The 18,155-nt window shown below is 36.8% G+C and overlaps 1 protein-coding gene across 7 annotated transcripts in view; it reads right to left on the bottom strand.

Moving 5' to 3' along the window:
* The window catches only part of cita (citron rho-interacting serine/threonine kinase a), a 101,138-nt gene that overhangs the window by 18,909 nt on the left and 64,074 nt on the right, over positions 1-18,155 (bottom strand). For 4 of the 7 annotated variants that reach the window (XM_059549364.1, XM_059549367.1, XM_059549365.1 and 1 more), the window contains exons 22-33: positions 14,625-14,799; positions 12,666-12,863; positions 10,430-10,483; positions 8,957-9,154; positions 7,958-8,151; positions 7,182-7,317; positions 6,844-6,948; positions 6,354-6,494; positions 3,985-4,092; positions 3,016-3,208; positions 2,516-2,683; positions 1,661-1,684 (exon numbers count right to left, since the gene is read on the bottom strand). In XM_059549364.1, the coding sequence (XP_059405347.1) occupies positions 1,661-1,684; positions 2,516-2,683; positions 3,016-3,208; positions 3,985-4,092; positions 6,354-6,494; positions 6,844-6,948; positions 7,182-7,317; positions 7,958-8,151; positions 8,957-9,154; positions 10,430-10,483; positions 12,666-12,863; positions 14,625-14,799 (1,694 nt within the window). The remainder of the gene's footprint in view (positions 1-1,660; positions 1,685-2,515; positions 2,684-3,015; positions 3,209-3,984; positions 4,093-6,353; positions 6,495-6,843; positions 6,949-7,181; positions 7,318-7,957; positions 8,152-8,956; positions 9,155-10,429; positions 10,484-12,665; positions 12,864-14,624; positions 14,800-18,155) is intronic. The other 3 variants (XM_059549366.1, XM_059549369.1, XM_059549370.1) reach the window with 1 other exon arrangement.

Genomic DNA, 18,155 nt, shown 5'->3' with positions numbered 1-18,155 from the left:
TGTGAATCATGTCAAACCAATCCAGCAGCAAAGCAACGGCACAACAAAACCGTGCGTGAGACCACCTCGATCTGAGCAAAACAAACCTCATCAGCGATCGCATGCAGGTCTGTGCTCGAGAGTAAAGAAAGATGGACAAACACAAACTCCTGAGAGCAGAAACTCAAGAAAAACACGACATGCTGCAGAACTCAAGAAAAGAGACAGAAGACATGAGGACAGCAGGAGCGATCCATCTTACTATCTGTCTATCTGTCTATCTATCTATCTATCTATCTATCTATCTATCTATCTATCTATCTATCTATCTATCTATCTATCTATCCACCCACCCATCCAAAGGTTAGGGATCAGTAGGATTTTTGATGTTTTTTTTAACACTCTTCTTTAAATATTTTCTGTTAAAATTATGCTTTCTATTTTAATATATTTTATAGTATTATTTATTCCTGTGATGTTGAATTTTCATCAGCCATTACTTAAAGGAATAGTTCACCCAAAAATCACAATTATGTCATTAATAACTCACCCTCACGTCGTTATCGGTGTTCATCTTCAGTTCTCTCTTCACAGCAGTTCAGTCAGTGTACTGTTTGAGTAAATGAATTACTCCGGGATATTGGTTTGTTTGAACTCAGAGGGAGTGTCAGACACATTAAACAAGTTAACAGCTTAAGTCATTTGTGGATTAATGTGTATTGGACATGGAAGAGAAGACAATGTTGAATAAATTCGTAGTTTTTGCTATTTTTGGACCAAAACTAACTGACCCTCTGATGTCACATGGACTACTTTGATGATGTTGTTCTTACCTTTCTGGACATGGACAGTAGACCGTACACACAGCTTCAATGGAGGGACTGAGAGCTCTCGGACTAAATCTAAAATATCTTAAACTGTGTTCAGAAGATGAACTGAGGTCTCACGGGTTTGGAACAACATGAGGGTGAGTTATTAATGACATAATTGTGATTTTTGGGTGAACTATCCCTTTAAGCCTTTATTGTCTTCCTACAGAAATCAGCGTGATTTATTTTTAATAATCTGATTTATTATCAATGTTTTTTGGAACCTGTAATACTTTTTTTCCAGCATTCTTTGGTGAATATAAAATCAACATTTTTTTTTGTTGAATATAAACAATATATATTTAAAAAAAAATTAAAATAGAATATAAAAACAGAATGTATTCTTTTCTAATAATATAACTCTTTAAAATGACTTTTTTTTAATCAGTTGAACACATCCTCACTGAATGAAAGCATTAATTCTTTCAAAAAAGAAAAAGAGAAAAATTCAGACCCCGAACTTTAAAAAAACATTAAACATCTTACTGCACACTTTTATTTAGACAACATGTAGGTCAAACTGCAATTAAAATCTGGCACCCTTCAGGTGTGTTTATAGAGAAACAATAGAAAAACAAGTTTCACAAAGGCAAATGTTACAGTTTTAAACTGTTGTGTTCACAGCCTTCTAAAGACACAGAGCTCATGCTAGGCTCAGGGTTAGCAAGAAGCAAACTGCATTCTGTGTGAAAGGCCCATACAGCTGCTCTGTGTGTTTTCTCCCTGTCTGGTTTTGTGTCCTGTCTCTCAGATGTTATACAACGCTGAACTACATGCAGATCTCAGAGCGACAGAAACCGAGAGACACTTACTTTCAAACGTCACCCTCCTCTTCTCTGAAAGAGCAGCAGAGAAACAGCTCTCAGATTTGATGGAGCCAGACGGACGCAGAAAGAAAGCAAGAGAGCAGGACGACATCGACAGAAACATGAGACAGAAGCAGCCACAGAGACAGAGAGAACACCACTCAAATATTCCTCATCTACAGACAACACCAGCTTCATTCATCTGTCAGGCTGAAAACCCTGCATTCACACTTTAGTTTGGACCGGTTAAATACCAAGCCGTGTTCAAAAGAAGCTCATAAAAACGTGTTTCAAAACAAATATATACACAAGAAGTCCTAAATAAGTTTTTTGTTTGTTTGTTTACATTATATATGTATGTTTACTGTGTATAAGGTCCAGCCCTTATATATGGAATTTTAATTAAATAAATGTATTTATACTTATTTTTTTTGTATATTAGTAATAATTAGTATTCTTTCATTCTTACAACTGTTTCTATATCTATCTATATTTATAAATCTATATATATTTATAAACACACAAATAATTGTAAGAATTTGTATATATTTTATTTACATTTCGATTAAACACACACACACTTACCATTTCTGAATAGAGTAAATGTGTTTAATATTCATAATAAAAGTCACAAAAATAGGTCCTAAATATAGGTTTCTTGTATACGTTTTTTAACAATTTACTTTTTTTTGATATAACCTGGATTCTGTTTTGCTTGGAATCTTTTTTACTGATGAATAGCTCACAATAAGACCAGCAATACAGAATAAATTTTGCATTGATTTTTCTTTAAATAATAATTGCACTCCAGTTTGATTTAAACCAATCCCATGGCAGTATGTGTGTCGGTGCTGGACTGACCCTCCGGCGTGGAGCTCTCCTTGCGGCGGGCCGAGCTGGACGGGTTCAGGAGGCTGCTGGGATTGGGCTGGCGCTCTGGAGACTTCACGATGGCCGACATGAGGATCTGCTGACGGGCCGAGGCCGGTGTGGGCGGAGCCACATGCTCCTGCGCTTTAAAATGAGCCGCTGAGAGACAGAGAAGAGCCTCAGCATCACAACCTTTACAGTACATCGCTGGACTAAAGGGATAGTTCACACAAAAATGTTAATTATGTCATTAATTACTCACCCTCATGTCAAACTCACTCACCCATAAGACCTTCTTCGTTCATCTTCAGAACACAAATTAAGATATTTTTGATGAAATCCGAGAGCTCTCTGACCCTCCATAGACAGCTAAGAAAACTACTGTAACTAAGATCTTACAGGTTTGGAATGACATGAGGGTGAGTAATTAATGACAGTATTTTATTTTGGGGTGAACTATCCCTTTACAGACCAATGTAATGACGTCTCACCCTCCTCTCGTAGGGAGCGCAGCTCGATCCTCATCTTCTGCAGCGCCTCCTCCAGCTCTGAGCAGCGCACTCGCTCCTTCTCCAGCGCTGCTTTCATATCGCCGTACTGCAGAGGAACAGAGGATTGAGACGAGACCGCGGCGGCGCTGTTAGCCGTGACGCCCACCTCCTCACGCCGCCGCCCGAATATACCCTAAAACACACAGGTCACATGACACACTGCACTGTTTATTTCTGCTAGCTGTATCTTTTAGTGTTTAATGTTTTATATATATATATATATACACACAGGTGCATCTCAGTTAATTAGAATGTAATGGAAAAGTTAATTTATTTCAGTGAAACTCGTGTATTAAATAAATTCAATGCACACAGACTAAAGTAGTGTAAGTCTTTGGTTCTTTTAATTGTGATGATTAAAAAAAAACACCAATTCAATTCAATCTCGACAAATTAGAATACCTCATAAGAAAAAGAAAACATTTCAAAAACAAAAATCTCCATGACATTCTACTTGATTGAGAAGCACCTGTATATGTTAAAGAGTAATTTATTTCTGTGATGCACATCTGTATTTTCAGCATCATTACTCCAGTCTTCAGTGTCACATGTTCCTTCAGAAATCTGATTCAGTTCATATTATCATCATGTATTACTGGTGCTCAGTTATTAATAACGGTTCTTATGGTAGTGTACAGTGACTCTAGACGGTTCGATGGCAACCAGGCCAGAATCTCCTGATATTTCCACGTTTTCCAGGACTGTGGGAACAGTTTTATTCTCTTTAATAAAGCTAGTTCTAGATGTAGCAGATACCACACGCAGGCAGACACCAAAACTCAAAAGTGCCTGTGGTTCAGCTAGAAACATTCAATCCCACAAATCAAACACAAACTCAGTCTTAAATGTACATCAGACTGTAATGAAACAGAAGTCTGAGTCCCATTAGCATGCTCCAGTCTCTCTCACCTTCTTCTTCTTGGTGGGCTGGTCCATCTTGGCCTGCAGGAAGTCGATGAGTTTGGTCTGCTGTGAGATGGTTCCCTCCATCTTCACTTTCTCGTGTGAGTAGACGGCCTGAGAAGAGACCAGGAGGAAGAACATGGAGACACAGATGAGTTAAGTTGCAATGTGGACATTGACCCTAATAACCCTAAATGAAACTCAAATTCACAACACTACAGAAGACAAGTGTCACTTTTCAGCTCAAGTCAGTTCTCATCCAATACAATCCAGAGTTACTATTGTTAACTAAAACAATGTCTTACTTCAAATTAATTTAAAACTAATATTATATGTGCTTTATGTCAGCTAGTTGCCAGGGCATCATTTCTCAATTTCATTCAGTTTAACTTGATGATCTAAACTCCCCAAAAAAATGAAAATGTGTATATATATATATATTAGAGGTCGACCGATAGTGGATTTTGCCGATACTCATAGCTGGTTTGGGCCACACTTGCCGATACCGATTAATTAACCGATAGTTTTTAAAATGAATACTGAACAAAAACTAGTGCTTTATTTACACACACACAAAAAAAATTAATACTAATAGTAGTAGTAGTAGTAGTAAGAATAAATGTAATAATAATAATAATAACGGTAATAGTAAATGTTGAAATTACCACACTCTAATAGGGCCCTATGAAATCAGTTAATTTTTTTCCTAAATTCCATTTTATTTATTTCCAAATTCTGTTATTACATTTTTCTGGATTCAGTTTTTTCCATTTAAAATTTTTTCCCCACTCGTTTTAATAGTTAATTAATCCTAAATCAAGTCTAATTAATTAAAATCATGAACCTTTTTTTTCCATTTTCACATCAATTTAATTAAAGTTTAACAAAAATTACATTATTAGTGCCCTATGAAATGTTAAATTTTTTTCTCACCATATTTTTTATATTGTTACCAAAGTCTGTTTTAGCGTGTCTAATTATTTGAACGCATAAAACAACTTATAACGAAGCCTAATAATTTTTTTCCCCTCAAAAATTCTGTGTGTATTTTTATTGTTATCAAATCATGGCATGAAACATTAATTTTATTTGTCTTTTAATTACTAAAAAAAATTAAGCAAACTTTTTTTTGGGAAACAAATGGAATTTACTATTGAAATTAAAACACTGAAGAAATGCTGTGTGATTATTCCTTAAAAATAATGTTTGTTTCATTTTAGTAGTAGTAGGCTATGTACATTCTACTGAAAAATAGACTTCAAAACTTTTATTTTGACAGGTTGCCGTGAATACCTTTACAATTCTGTGCATGTAATATGATTCTTTTGCTCAAATGCTCATGAAGTGACACTTGTTTTCGTCCTCATGTAGTGAGATGACAGACGCTGAAATCGTCGCGACGTCACGTGCGCTAAACTGTGAATTCTGTTTTATGAATGGATTCCGTCCGCATTTTCTGCATTGCAGAAAACATAGGGCCCTACAATTATACCAGCACAATGTATACTCTCACACTTTACCTGCTTCTATCATTGAACACTAAATGATTACCTAATCAAAATAAAAGGGCAGCGCTGAGTCTAGGAGAACTCACAGGTATCACACACACTCTGGACGCAATGCGTTCAACTCCAGCAGCGCTCTAAAACAGTTTATTTATTCACCAAACGGACACAAGTTTACTTCAAGAATGAACAATGAGGCATATATAAGTTTGAAGTTCAGTGTAGCAAACAGAAAGAGCGATCTATATTATAGCTCTATAAATGAAGCATACAGACTTTATTAGAGCCACAAAGACAAACATTTAGATGAAAATGCTCAATATACAATTCATTATGTACATTAACAATGATTCGGGGGGAATATAATGTAATTTAATGGAAAACTATGTGAATGGTTTTGTCAACTGTCAACTGTCGGTGCCGATTAATCTGCAAAACCGATACATCGGTCGACCTCTAATATATATATATATATGGTTTATTAACATTATGCAGTTTTTCACTGATAGTCATGATATTTTATTGCTATAATAAACGTGCGTCAGCAATATTTTTTATATTTCTCGATGCTTCCTCTTGTGGCCTCCGGAGAAAAGCCAGAAGCCTTTTCACCCTTAACTCAAATTATGCCTTTTAAATTAAAATATAATAAGAATATACATAAATATTAAGTACAAAATTCGAATTTAGATTTCAGCCATTTTTTGGCAGCCTAGTCTCAACTATATATTGTGATGTGTATGGTATCTTGAGGTTTTTGGTGAGTGTGCGAGTGTGTGTCTGTTTGTGTGTGAGTGTGAATGTGTGTGTGTCTGTGTAAGTGAGTGAATGAGTGTGTGTGTGAGTGTAAGTGTGTGTGTTTGTTGACACCTGTATGTTCTCCAGCTGGTACTCGAGGTCGGTTCTCTCGGTCTTGAGCAGGTCGGTCTGGTCCAGTGCGTCCTGCAGTCCCTGTGTCAGTCTGAAGATGTGTGTCTTCTGCAGGTCCATCTGCTGCTGCAGCTTCCCTTGCTGACACACACACACACACACACACACACACCACACACACACACCCATCAGTCCGGAGAAACCCCTGACCACTTCAGATGGGGAAGATCTCTGATATCATGACTAGATCTATAACATAGCACCGTTAGCCAAGGACGCTCATCATTATTTTAGTGGAGAAGCTGTTGTAAATGTTGAGATCAGAGATACTGAAGGTCTTCTGCAGTGTCTTGTGTTTGTATGTTTGTCTTCTCTGTTTCAACTGGACAGATGTATCATTTTATTTATGTTTTGCCGATGTCCTCACTGCGTTTCTGAGCTCTCGCATAAAATATAATGTATGTTTAGAGTCCATTGTTGTGTTTCTCACCTCTTCCATGAGTCTTTGTTTGAGTTCTCTCTCGGTCTCGAGCTTCTGCTGAAGGCTCCTTGCGTTCATCTCCAGCATGGCGTGCTTCTTCTCCAGGTCATTGAGCTGAAACAGCACCACAACACAATCAACCGCACATTTAAACAGCACAGCCTCTCCTGTCTGAGGGAACAGAAGGGTCTGTTAATGCGCAGCGACGTCTTCATGTGCACCGCAGTGTTTAATTAATCTCCATCAGCTGCAGCTGGTTAAATCTCATATTGGCATGAATAATAACACGGCAGACGGAGGCCGGAGCAAACAGGACAAACTGTTGCGAGTGTGTTTGTGTCACTCACAGTATCAGACAGACTCTCAGCTTTCAGTCTCTGCTCTTTCAGCGCCTGCTGCAGAGCCACGATCTCAGCCTTGTGTTCACGGACGGCCAGCTCGACCGCCTGACGAGACTCGGAGCTGCGCTGGTCCGCTCGCAACCTGAGGAACAGGGTCGAGTCAAGCAACAGCACTACAGGAAAATAACATTTACATGCACTAGCATTCACAAGTTTGGGGGCTTTAACTGATCCAAAAATACGGTAACAATTGTGCAATAGTTCTGTAACTTGTGTTCCTATGTGAATATACTGTACAGTCAAACCATCATTTATTCAGACACCTTCAACATTTCTCACATTATCAGTTTATTCGCAGTAGTTTAGAAAATGGTAATAAAGTATGACAAGAACTGTGTCAGAACAAATTAATCTTGATGATGTCAGATAACTTTGATAAAAAGGTTTGTAATGAATTCTGCCGAAAAGCTGTTAAATTTAAGAACACAATTAGATAAAACCAATTTAGCTTAATTTAGTTCGGTCTGTGATGTGTAAAGATCACTTCAGTAAAAAACACACTTCAGTAAAACATGCTCAGCTCAAAGTGTCTGAATCCTTTTCAGGATTCACAGATAAATTTAAAGTTTAAGAGAACAGTATTTATTTGAAATGGAAATCTTTTGGACCATTAGGGACGTATTTATTGTAACTTTTGCTCAATTTAATGCAATGCCTGAAGATGCTGATAAACTGTATTAAACTAAAGGACACAGTTGAAGCACATGATGTTTTGCGTGCACCTGTTCTGCTTCTCGTTGTCCAGCAGTCTCTGCATGTCTCTGGTCCTGCGCTCCGCCTGGCTCTTCTCGTCCTCCAGAGCAGATCTCCAGTTCTCCCACTGTCTCTCCTTCTCCAGCAGCTCATCGTTCAGACTCTCCAGCTCCACCACCTGCTCCTCCAGCATGCTGCACGTGGTCTTCAGAGTCTCGATGTTCTGCAAACACAAGCACACACTCCTATAATACACCGCAGTACAGTACATCCAGTGTGGTGAATTACTATTGCTCATTACTGTCTGTTTTAGTCATTTAAATAGCATAGGTTTATCTTGATATACTAATTTATGACATTGTATAGTAATATTACATCACCCAAATATGTGACCCTGGAGCACAAAACCAGTCATAACGGTCAATTTTTGGAAATTGAGATCTATGCATCATCTGAAGCTGAATAAATGATCTCTCCAGTGATGTCTGGTTTGTTCGGAGGACAATATTTGTCTGAGATACAACTATTTGAAAAATCTAAATATTGAGAAAATCATCTTTAAAGTTGTTCAGATGAAGTTCTTAGCAATGCAGATTACTAATCAAACATTAAGTTTTGATATATTTACGGTATGAATTTTAATGAATATCTTCATGGAACATGATCTTTACTTAATATCCTAATGATTTTTGGGATAAAAGAGAAATGTATAATTGTGACTCATACAATGTATTGTTGTCTATTTCTACAAATATACGTCTGTGACACTGATGACTGCTTCTGTGCTGCAGGGACACTGATGTCTTTATTTCCTTCTGATTCTCGTTGTCAGTGCAGGCCTGTTTAGCTCATATTGCTCTTTATGAAAAGTCATAAGTGTATAAAACATAAAACAACAGTACAAACATATAGTTGATGACTACACATAATCATAATCAATGTCCTTTATGACATAATTTCAATGTCTTTAGCCATCCAGTATAAAGACAGCGGTCATGTGTGTGGCTACGGTTCTAGTGTTTGCGCACCTGTTTCTGGTTGCTCAGGTGCATCTCTCGGTCGGCCGCCTCTCTGCGCAGACGGTCCACGTCCTGACTGAGCTGCAGTCGCTCCTCGCTCTCCAGCGTCAGCTCGTCCAGCTGCTTGGACAGATAGAAGTTCTGGCGGTTCAGCTCGGCGTTCTCCTGGGTCAGCTGCGTCAGCTGCTCCTCCAGATCCGTGATCACCTGTGAACACACTCCACTGATCAATACATCCATCAAACACACATCGATTCAGATCGGAGTGAAACAGACGGAAATATCAGAGCTCACAAGGAAAACAATGATAGTCATAGAGGGTGTGTGGAATATGACCTCATCTAATAAAATATAAGACACATAATCGCAACTCAGAACAAATACAGTGCTTTAAGAGTCACAAGTTTATAGTGATATACATAGAGTCAAACCAAAAGTTATTCAGACACCAGATAGAAGTTTTGGTGCAGGACACTGTAGTTCATTTATGTACGTGAGGATAGCAACAAAGTAAACTGTGACATATTATACCTAAAGATTCCTCATACAGTGGACGACCAGACAAATTCAGACACTTTGAGCTGAGCATGTTTTACTGAAGTGTTTTTTCTTTAATTGCTAATGTGATCTTTACACATCACAGACCGAACTAAATTAAGCTAAATTGGTTTTATCTAATAGTGTTATTAAATTTAACTCAACCGAGTTCATTACAAAAGTTATCTGACATCATCAAGATTAATTTGCTCTGACACAGATCTTGTCATATTTTATTACCATTTTCTAAACTACTGCGAATAAACCATGATAATGTGAGAAGGTGTTTGAAAATTGTGGTTTGACTATTATATATATATATAAAATTATATAAAATATAATTTTAAGAAGTTAAAATATATAAATTTCTATAGCTATAAATGACAGCACCATCTTATGTTCACATGACATCAAAACAGTACATTTCCATAAAATGTAGAGTTTATAATTATGACTCGAGGTAAATGGCATGTTTTAATTGAAAAGAAATGAAAACCGCGAGCACATGAGACCGGTTAGGAGTGAACGGTTCTGTGTGAGGTCCGAGGATTCGAGCAGCTCACTGATCTGAGGTCTGTGATCCGGGATCGATGAGGCATGAAGCTGACAGAAGCTTCCCAGAATGCACTGATTCTGTCGTGTGCCACTCGAGAAGATAGATCTCTGATTCTTCAGCTGTTCTAATCAATAGTATCTCTCCGAGCCCTTTATCTGATCCCTGAGCATCCTATCGAGCACAACACACCACTGAAACCTGACAGTTTCAATCTCTCATCGTCCTGTATAGATGCCATTTCATTCAAAGTGAATCAAAAGAAGGTTGGAAGTGAAAGAATGAAGTCTGTCAGACAAATGTTGTCCCATTGAAGAGAACCACCATATTCAACCCTCCTGAGCAGTGCAGGGGATTGTGGGAAATCTTAGCACAGATAAACGCACACTCACCGAGCAGCTGTCTCGGAGCGCGTCAAACTTGCGCTGAAGCTCATCTCTGTGAGCCTGCAGGAGAAGACAAACACATGATGCTCAGAGGATGCTCGACACTTTTAGCTCTATACCCCAACAATTCAGTTTGTCAAGCTCATTGTACACTTGAAGAATTAAACGGGCTGTTTGTGGTGCTTCATTGCTGCCACATGTAAATAATGCTCAGGAGTCCCTCCCAAAAATATATCTACTGTAGAATAAACAGCAAGACCCAGTTCAGAGTCATGTCACTGGTTTCTGATCTGGAATAAATCATTAAACCATAAAAAATATAACATTTAAATAAATATATTATTATTATTTTTTTTAATAAAAAACAATTAAACATAAATAGTATAAATATTAATACATTAAGTGTTTACTTTCATGTAATACATATTTATAGAAGAAACTTTCTTTCTTTTTTTTTTTTTTTTTACCTGGCTGCCTGTAATTTTACCTGTTATAATTGTACTTATTTATTTTTTTAAATGAGTTAAAGCTTTAGTAATTTTTAGGGATGTCCCGATCAGGTTTTTTTGTCCTCGAGTCATTTGATTTTGAGTATCTGCCGATACCGAGTCCCGATCCGATACTTCTATAATACATAAAAAAAGAATAAAGAAGAGCGAAAAAACAGATCCAGGATCTTCAATAAATTACATTTTGAAATATATTCAAATATAAAACAGCTATTTTAAATAGGCTATTAAAATATTTCAAAATCTTACTGTTTTGCTTTACTTTGGATCAAATAAATGCAGGCTTGGTGAATAGAAGGGACTTCTTAAAAAAAAAAAACTTAAGCTTACTGTTCAAAAACTACTGACTGGTAGTATAGGCAACTTTATTTTTTCTCTAATTTCTAGCTTTTAATTAGCTTAGAAATCTATAAATGCTGGACAATAACAAAGAATAATGATTTGTTTATATACTACAAACACTGTTTATCGTATAATAATGCAGAATAGTTTCTATACTGTAATAAATACTATGTCAATCAGCACTGCATTGTTCATACTTTATTAATCACCTGCTGGAGATGACTTGAAGAACAATTTATTGTCGTGATCTTATATTAATGTCTTCGTGTTTGCATAAGTTTCTGTTTTCCTGTGAGCACCACAGCATAGCTGGACGCTTTTGTCCATATTAGGAGTTTCCTGATATCAGCGCGAGAGCGCGCTCCGGCTTCGAGTATGAATGAGACACACACTGCATGAGAGTTTAGCGCTCTGTGATGTTCATCTCGCTGTATTCTGAGTCCGAATGAAATATCTGGTCATGCGCAAACTATCATGTCTCTTTGAGTTTGAATCTATATTTATTCACACCAGCTCTTGAAAACAAAGTGATGTCATGCCGCACGCGTTACTGTTTCTGTGTGGAGTCAAAAGGGTCTAACTCTGTGCCACCGCATAACAAAAGATGTGTTAAAAATTAATGAGAATATATATATATATATATCCGAGTCCTGATCGGGAGGTAACGTCCGATTCCGATCGAGTCTGAAACCACGCGATCGGGCCCGATTTCCGATCACGTGATCAGATCTGGACATCCCTAGTAATTTTGGTGCGATCTTTTTTTAATATATAGAAATATTCATCAATTTCAGTTTTTGTTATTTTAGCATTGAAAGTTACACTAAAATAATGTGAAATGCTGACTTGGGAACAATTTTTTATTATCTTGCAGTTAACATTTATTTTATTTTAAGAAACTTTTTAAATATTTTTAGTCAACCATAATAATAAAAATAATTATTGTGATTTTTTTTTTTAAATGATTAGCTGGAACGTCTTTATTTTATATAAATGTACATAATTATTTATGAATTAAATATTTTATTTGTTTACCTGCATGCCATGTGACCCAGTGTTACTATTATATTGAATTAGTTTATTTTTTAGTTTCCATTTAAATTTTTTTACATGATTTAAATCAGTATTTTTAGAACCATTACATCTAATTTTTCTAGTTAAATCTTTAAATTTAGTGCATCAAGTTAAACTACATGAAAATGAGAAATGTAATATAAACATATACACACATATATATTGAGATTTTTTTGTTTTGCTACGTTTTAGTTAATAATTATTTAAATGGTGCAAAATGAACCAACAGAGAACACGTGAATGTGTTAAGTTATTGAAATAAGAGTTGTGTTCTCTGGAAGGGCTCGGCCTGGTTTAAGGGTTTGCATGCGTCTCACTCTCAGCGCTGTGATCTCCTCTTCAGCTTCGGCTGTGGTCTCCTCCAGCTCGGTCTTGGCCTGCTGTAGCTGACTCTCGAGCGCGTGTCTCGCCGTCTGCAGGCTGCTGATCTGAGACTCTCTCTCCTGCAGCGACAGCGTGAGCTCGGTCACCTGACGCTTGATCTCCAGCTTCTGCTCCTCGTGCTCCAGACCCATCTGAAACACACACACACACACACACACGGTCAAGCATCATGTGTAATAACCTCACTACTACATTCAAACCTGCATGACCAATGCAAACTAGTCTGGTAACCACCATCAGGTTCCGAAGTCTTCTATGATTATCTTCTAACATTCAACACTAATGATGCACCTACATTTCACTAAACATGATGTTTTTTAATTCGTTTTGTCAAACACATTTTTTTTCTGTTGATGCACAAACAAAACACTAAACTTCCTGTCATGCAATAATCGCAAAAACCTTTGATATTGTAGATATGATCCAAAGTCTCAGCGCAAAAACATTTGAACATTTATGTATTAGAATTGCATTTGGATTAAAGAGGTTTAACAAACAAACTAATAAACTTAATGAAACACATATTTATCAGTCATACTGTACATAAATGAAACAGGTCAGATTTCTGTAAGAGTATTAATAAACTAAATGTGTTTTAAATACACAACAACTTGCTTTATATTTATCAATAATAAATCAAATCCAAATCTCATACATTTTAATTTAATATTGCCAGCCATATTTTAACCATGTTCTTAATTTTAAACCAAGCACTCTGAATAAAATATGATTATTTAAATGAAATCAAACAGATGCATATAGTTAATAAAAGGGATGTAACGATTATCTCAACCCACGATTCGATTCACAATTTTTTTTTACAAAATGAGATTTAAGACAAATTATAAATTAAATTTGTCCTTTTATTATTGCTTGTACAAAAAGCTGCACGTTTCTTTGTGAAATTGAAATATAACACCAATAATATGCTAATATAGCACTTGCATATTATTGCTTTTTTGTTGGTTTTGATTGCTTCTATTAAGTTGCTTTGGATATAAGCATCCGCTAACGTACAAAATGTAACTATAATGTAAATGTAAATAACAAAACTACATTTAAATTTTAAATAAAGCCCCAAATCAAATAATTAAATAACACAAATAAAATAGATTAGAACAAAATAAGGCTTTGTCTGTGCTCTTTCCATTTAAAATGAGAGGCAGCCACTGTATTTTACTCATGATCCACACAAAGATGCAGCACACATGCAACATGATCAGTTTTTTAATCTAAATTAGATTGTACAATTTCGAAATTTGAAGCAAAAACAGAATGGACTGACTTCAGTTTTGTGAAACTATAAATAAATAAAAATATCAGCATGAAACAGAAACAGCAGACGAGCTGAACGAGACGCAGATTCACTCTCTGCCAGCAGGTGGCGCTTAAAGCGTTTCCTTGGTTACCGCTGTAAACAAAGCAGCTGCACTTTTGAACTTTAATCTGGATTACACACAGAGGCAAGATGAAAAGAAAAAAATACCATCTAAACTAAAGTTCCCCTCACACACACATTCATATAATCTATCGCGCTTTATTTAGCATCTCTACCAATTTGAATTATGACATATTTAAATGATTTTCAACCAGCTCGCGATTAATTGTAACATCCCTAGTTAATAATAAAGCATGCTAGGAGTTTTTTTGAGCGCAGACATTGGACCTGCTTCATTTATATTTGACTGACAAATGTACGTCATATAAAGTTTATTAGTTTGTTAAAAATGTGTTATTCAAATGGATGGAAATTGTATATGCAATTCAAATAAAATGCTTAAACGTTAATTTTTTTTTACAATGAATTAGAGTAAACAATTCTAGAACTAAAAAGCTGATGTAAAAACATTCGGGAGCATGTGTGTCGTGGTATTTTCATTCTCTGCGCTCACTTCTCTGAGTCTGGTCTCCAGCTCCAGGATTCGGCTCTTCCTGCTCTGCTCCTGCTGGCTCATCTTCTCCAGATGTTCCTCCAGTTTGGCATTCTGTGCTTCCAGTTTCCCCGCCTGAGACTCCAGGTAAAACTTCTGCTGCCGCAGCTCCGAGATCATCTCCTCCTGAGCTTTCCTGAGGAAAACACTGAGGTCTGACTCTCTGCGCACAGACGTGATTCATTATTCCTCTGATTGTCCACTGTTTGATGCCTTGCTTTCCAGTAAAGGAGTGAATTAGATTTCTCCTTCAATAAACTCATTGCAGAAGCATGCTGAGAATCACTGCTGCATCTCCTGCAGGGCTTTTCTCAAAACCGCTAAATTGTTTTTGTTTGGCTAAACTGCAGTCATTCCTATTCCTCAGTCCCCTATTAAATCTAAAACACTTGATTTAGACGATGAAGACTGCAGCAGAGATGCTTGCCATAGTCTATTTTGTCTGATTTTATTGTTTGAAATCAAGTTTGTAATGCTGTGATTCTCCTCGTAGCTGGTTGGCTTGGTTCATGGATTATAATTAGGGGTGTAACGATTTGCTTGTTGTCTCAATGCATTGATTTCAAACCCTGACGATGCATATGCATCAGTCTTGAAACATGGATTTCTGAATCTTTGATTTTGGCCAGTAATTGATTTGAAAAAATCAAATCAATCTAAAAATCGAATGAATTGCAATAGTACAATTTTCTACAGTAGATTTCAATACTGTCACATTTTATTTGATGAAAATAAGATAAAGAAGCTTTCATCATGATAAGGTGTAACAAAATGTTACCCCATTTTTTTCCCACCCCTGATTCAATTCATTAACCCCCGAATCCATAGATGAGGCTCAGATTAAAATGTAAGTCTGAGCTGCTTCAACTGAAAGAAACTTGCACTGATTGATCTTAAAATATATCAATGCCTTTGTTTTTCTAAGGCACTTTTGTAAAAAATGACTTAATTGTCTTAAATGAACTATGGCCTGATCCTGGCTTAGTAAAACCAGGCCTTAATGTTGAGTTGATTAAAGTGCAGGGGTTAAAGTGGAAAAAAATCCACAGACAGACTTAATTCAAATATTGACGATAATAACAAAAATACAGTAACAAGAGCTTAAAGTGCTTAAAAAAAAGGTAAACAGACTGAGATAGACATGAATATCTTCAATGATTATGTTTGGCACCATTTATGTAAAAGTACTGTCAAATAAAGTGATTTCTTCTAAAAAAAAATAACAAGTGCTTAAATAATTAAGTGCTCAAAGTGCTAAAGAACTGAACTGCTAAACTGAAGATTAGTGAAATCAAGGCTATTATCACTTTTTTTTCTGGGATGTAACTTGCATGTTGATTTGAAACCAACAGGCTAGTAAACGCTTTTTTTAGTCTTCTGCCAGTTTTCTACACAGGGCGACCAGTGGCTGCGAAATTCTGAATGACAAATCATGTTCTGGTCTAAATGTGCACAAACGTATTTTTTAAATCGCAGACATGGTCAGTCATAGACAACGGTGTGTCAGCTAATAGTTGCTCCCGGCTAGAGACCTGCTCTCCCGCGGGAGTACCACAAGACCCAGCGCAACAATATTTGCGGCGCGGGACAATATTTGATTGGTGAATGCGGACGCTGGCGGCAAGATATTATTGTGTGCGGGTTGCGGGAAAATAAAATTATTGTAAAATTATTTTATTTTAAGTGGAAATATCTAACAAGATAAAATAACTAGAAACAAATAGACATTTATATAAAATAAAATAGACTTTGCGGAATGGGAGGATGCGGATGATACCATAGACAGCGACGTGTAATTCGATTCCGAAATAGCGATATATTTAAATGGCAAATTGGATGGATTAGAAGCACACAGACCGGATGATGTCCTCCAGTGGCGGAAAAGACGAATTTCCGAGATTAAGCAAACACGAATACTTTGCATTCCAGCTAGCGCAGGGCTTTCAGTATTTGCGGTCGCATACTGGAGCAGAGACGGATTAAACTGAAGCTCTCAACAGTGAACGACATGCTATTCCTGCATGGGCACAAGAAGTCGTACAGGTTTTTTTTGTCAATTCAGTTTATTTCTATTTATTTGTTTAGCTAAATATTTAAAATTGGTATATTTTGTTATTGAGGAATAAGGATATTTTTTGTTAAATGTTTGAAGGAATTGCTCAGGCCCCTAAGCTACTTTTCCTTTGAACATGAAATAAATCCAGGTTTATTATTATTATATAATTTATTAGGCTATATAGCCTAATTATTATAGGTATATATTTTTTATTTACATTTCTTACTTTTTTTACTGTATTTATATGTTCTAAGTTCCTTGTTCATGTTCACACTTTTAATTAAACGTAAATAAAACGAAACATTTGTTTATTTTCTGTTTATTATTTACATTTATATTCAACAGGGGAGCAAGTGAAAAAAAAAAAAAAAGAGTAGCAGGCAGAATATGCAATGTATTTAAAAAAAGAAAAACTACTATACGTTTACCCGTGGGATTTTGCGGGCAGGAGCGGGAGAAAATAACATTTTTGCGGGAGAGGGAAGGAAAAATACCTCCCGCGCAGGTCTCTACTCCCGGTGGTTAGCTTGAGTGCACGGGCAGCGGCTCTATGACCGGAGTCTGGTGCTGCATTCCAGGCAGGTTTTTGAGCTCGTAAGTCACTATTTCAAACCACGACTAACGACTTTGTACCGTTCCAGGCATGTCATGCCAAACTTTCTGAGCGCAAGGAAATTTAGCTAGATTATTAATTTTATTGCAACGTTACATTGTCCTAAAATCTATTTTTCAACGTGTACCACTTGCATAAACACTGCATCCGTAGGCAGTGTTATCACTGTAGTAGGGGCTGTCACTGTTGTTTCGCGTGTTGTGTGACGTCAGAACTCCGAGTACATCGATCTAGTACGAGTTCACGGGTGGAAAAGTCACGGGTTTGACTGCCATTCCAGTGCACTTTCACGGGTTTAAGGTTGGAAAAACACGGGTTACGGGTTGCCTGGAACGCGACATAAATCATAGCAAGCAAGCACTTTCTTACCGCTGGTGGCATACAGAAGTTTCCTCGAGCAAATCAGGCAGAAACAAGCCCCGGGTTCTCTCAGTTTCTTGCACCAAGTGCCAAAAAGCGCCGTTTGTTTTTGAGTCCTTTATCTATTGCTAGGAGTCTAGGACATCATCCCCAGGCTTCATAAATTTGCGCTCCATTTTTTTTTCTCCGACAATGCTAACGTGACATTGACGTATGGGCGTCAATCATACTGTGTTGCAAGGACACGCCCTTCTCTGCTTCTGATAGGCTTGTAACGTTAGTTAAAGCTGCGTTCCTCTCATATGATTGGTACTGGTAGAAGAAATAAATTGGCTCGAAAATATTAAACTGCATGCGCAGGCTCTCAAATATTATTATATATTTTTTTCCTCACGGCCACACGCCGGAGATCCGGCACGGTGCCGGAATACTTTAAGCCCTGTTAAGTGGATCAAATTAATCT

This window comes from Carassius carassius, chromosome 5 (assembly GCF_963082965.1).
Source record: "Carassius carassius chromosome 5, fCarCar2.1, whole genome shotgun sequence".
NCBI lineage: Eukaryota > Metazoa > Chordata > Actinopteri > Cypriniformes > Cyprinidae > Carassius > Carassius carassius.
The sequence above is the reverse complement of the archived record's forward strand: the minus strand, read 5'-3'. Positions and strand labels throughout refer to the sequence as shown.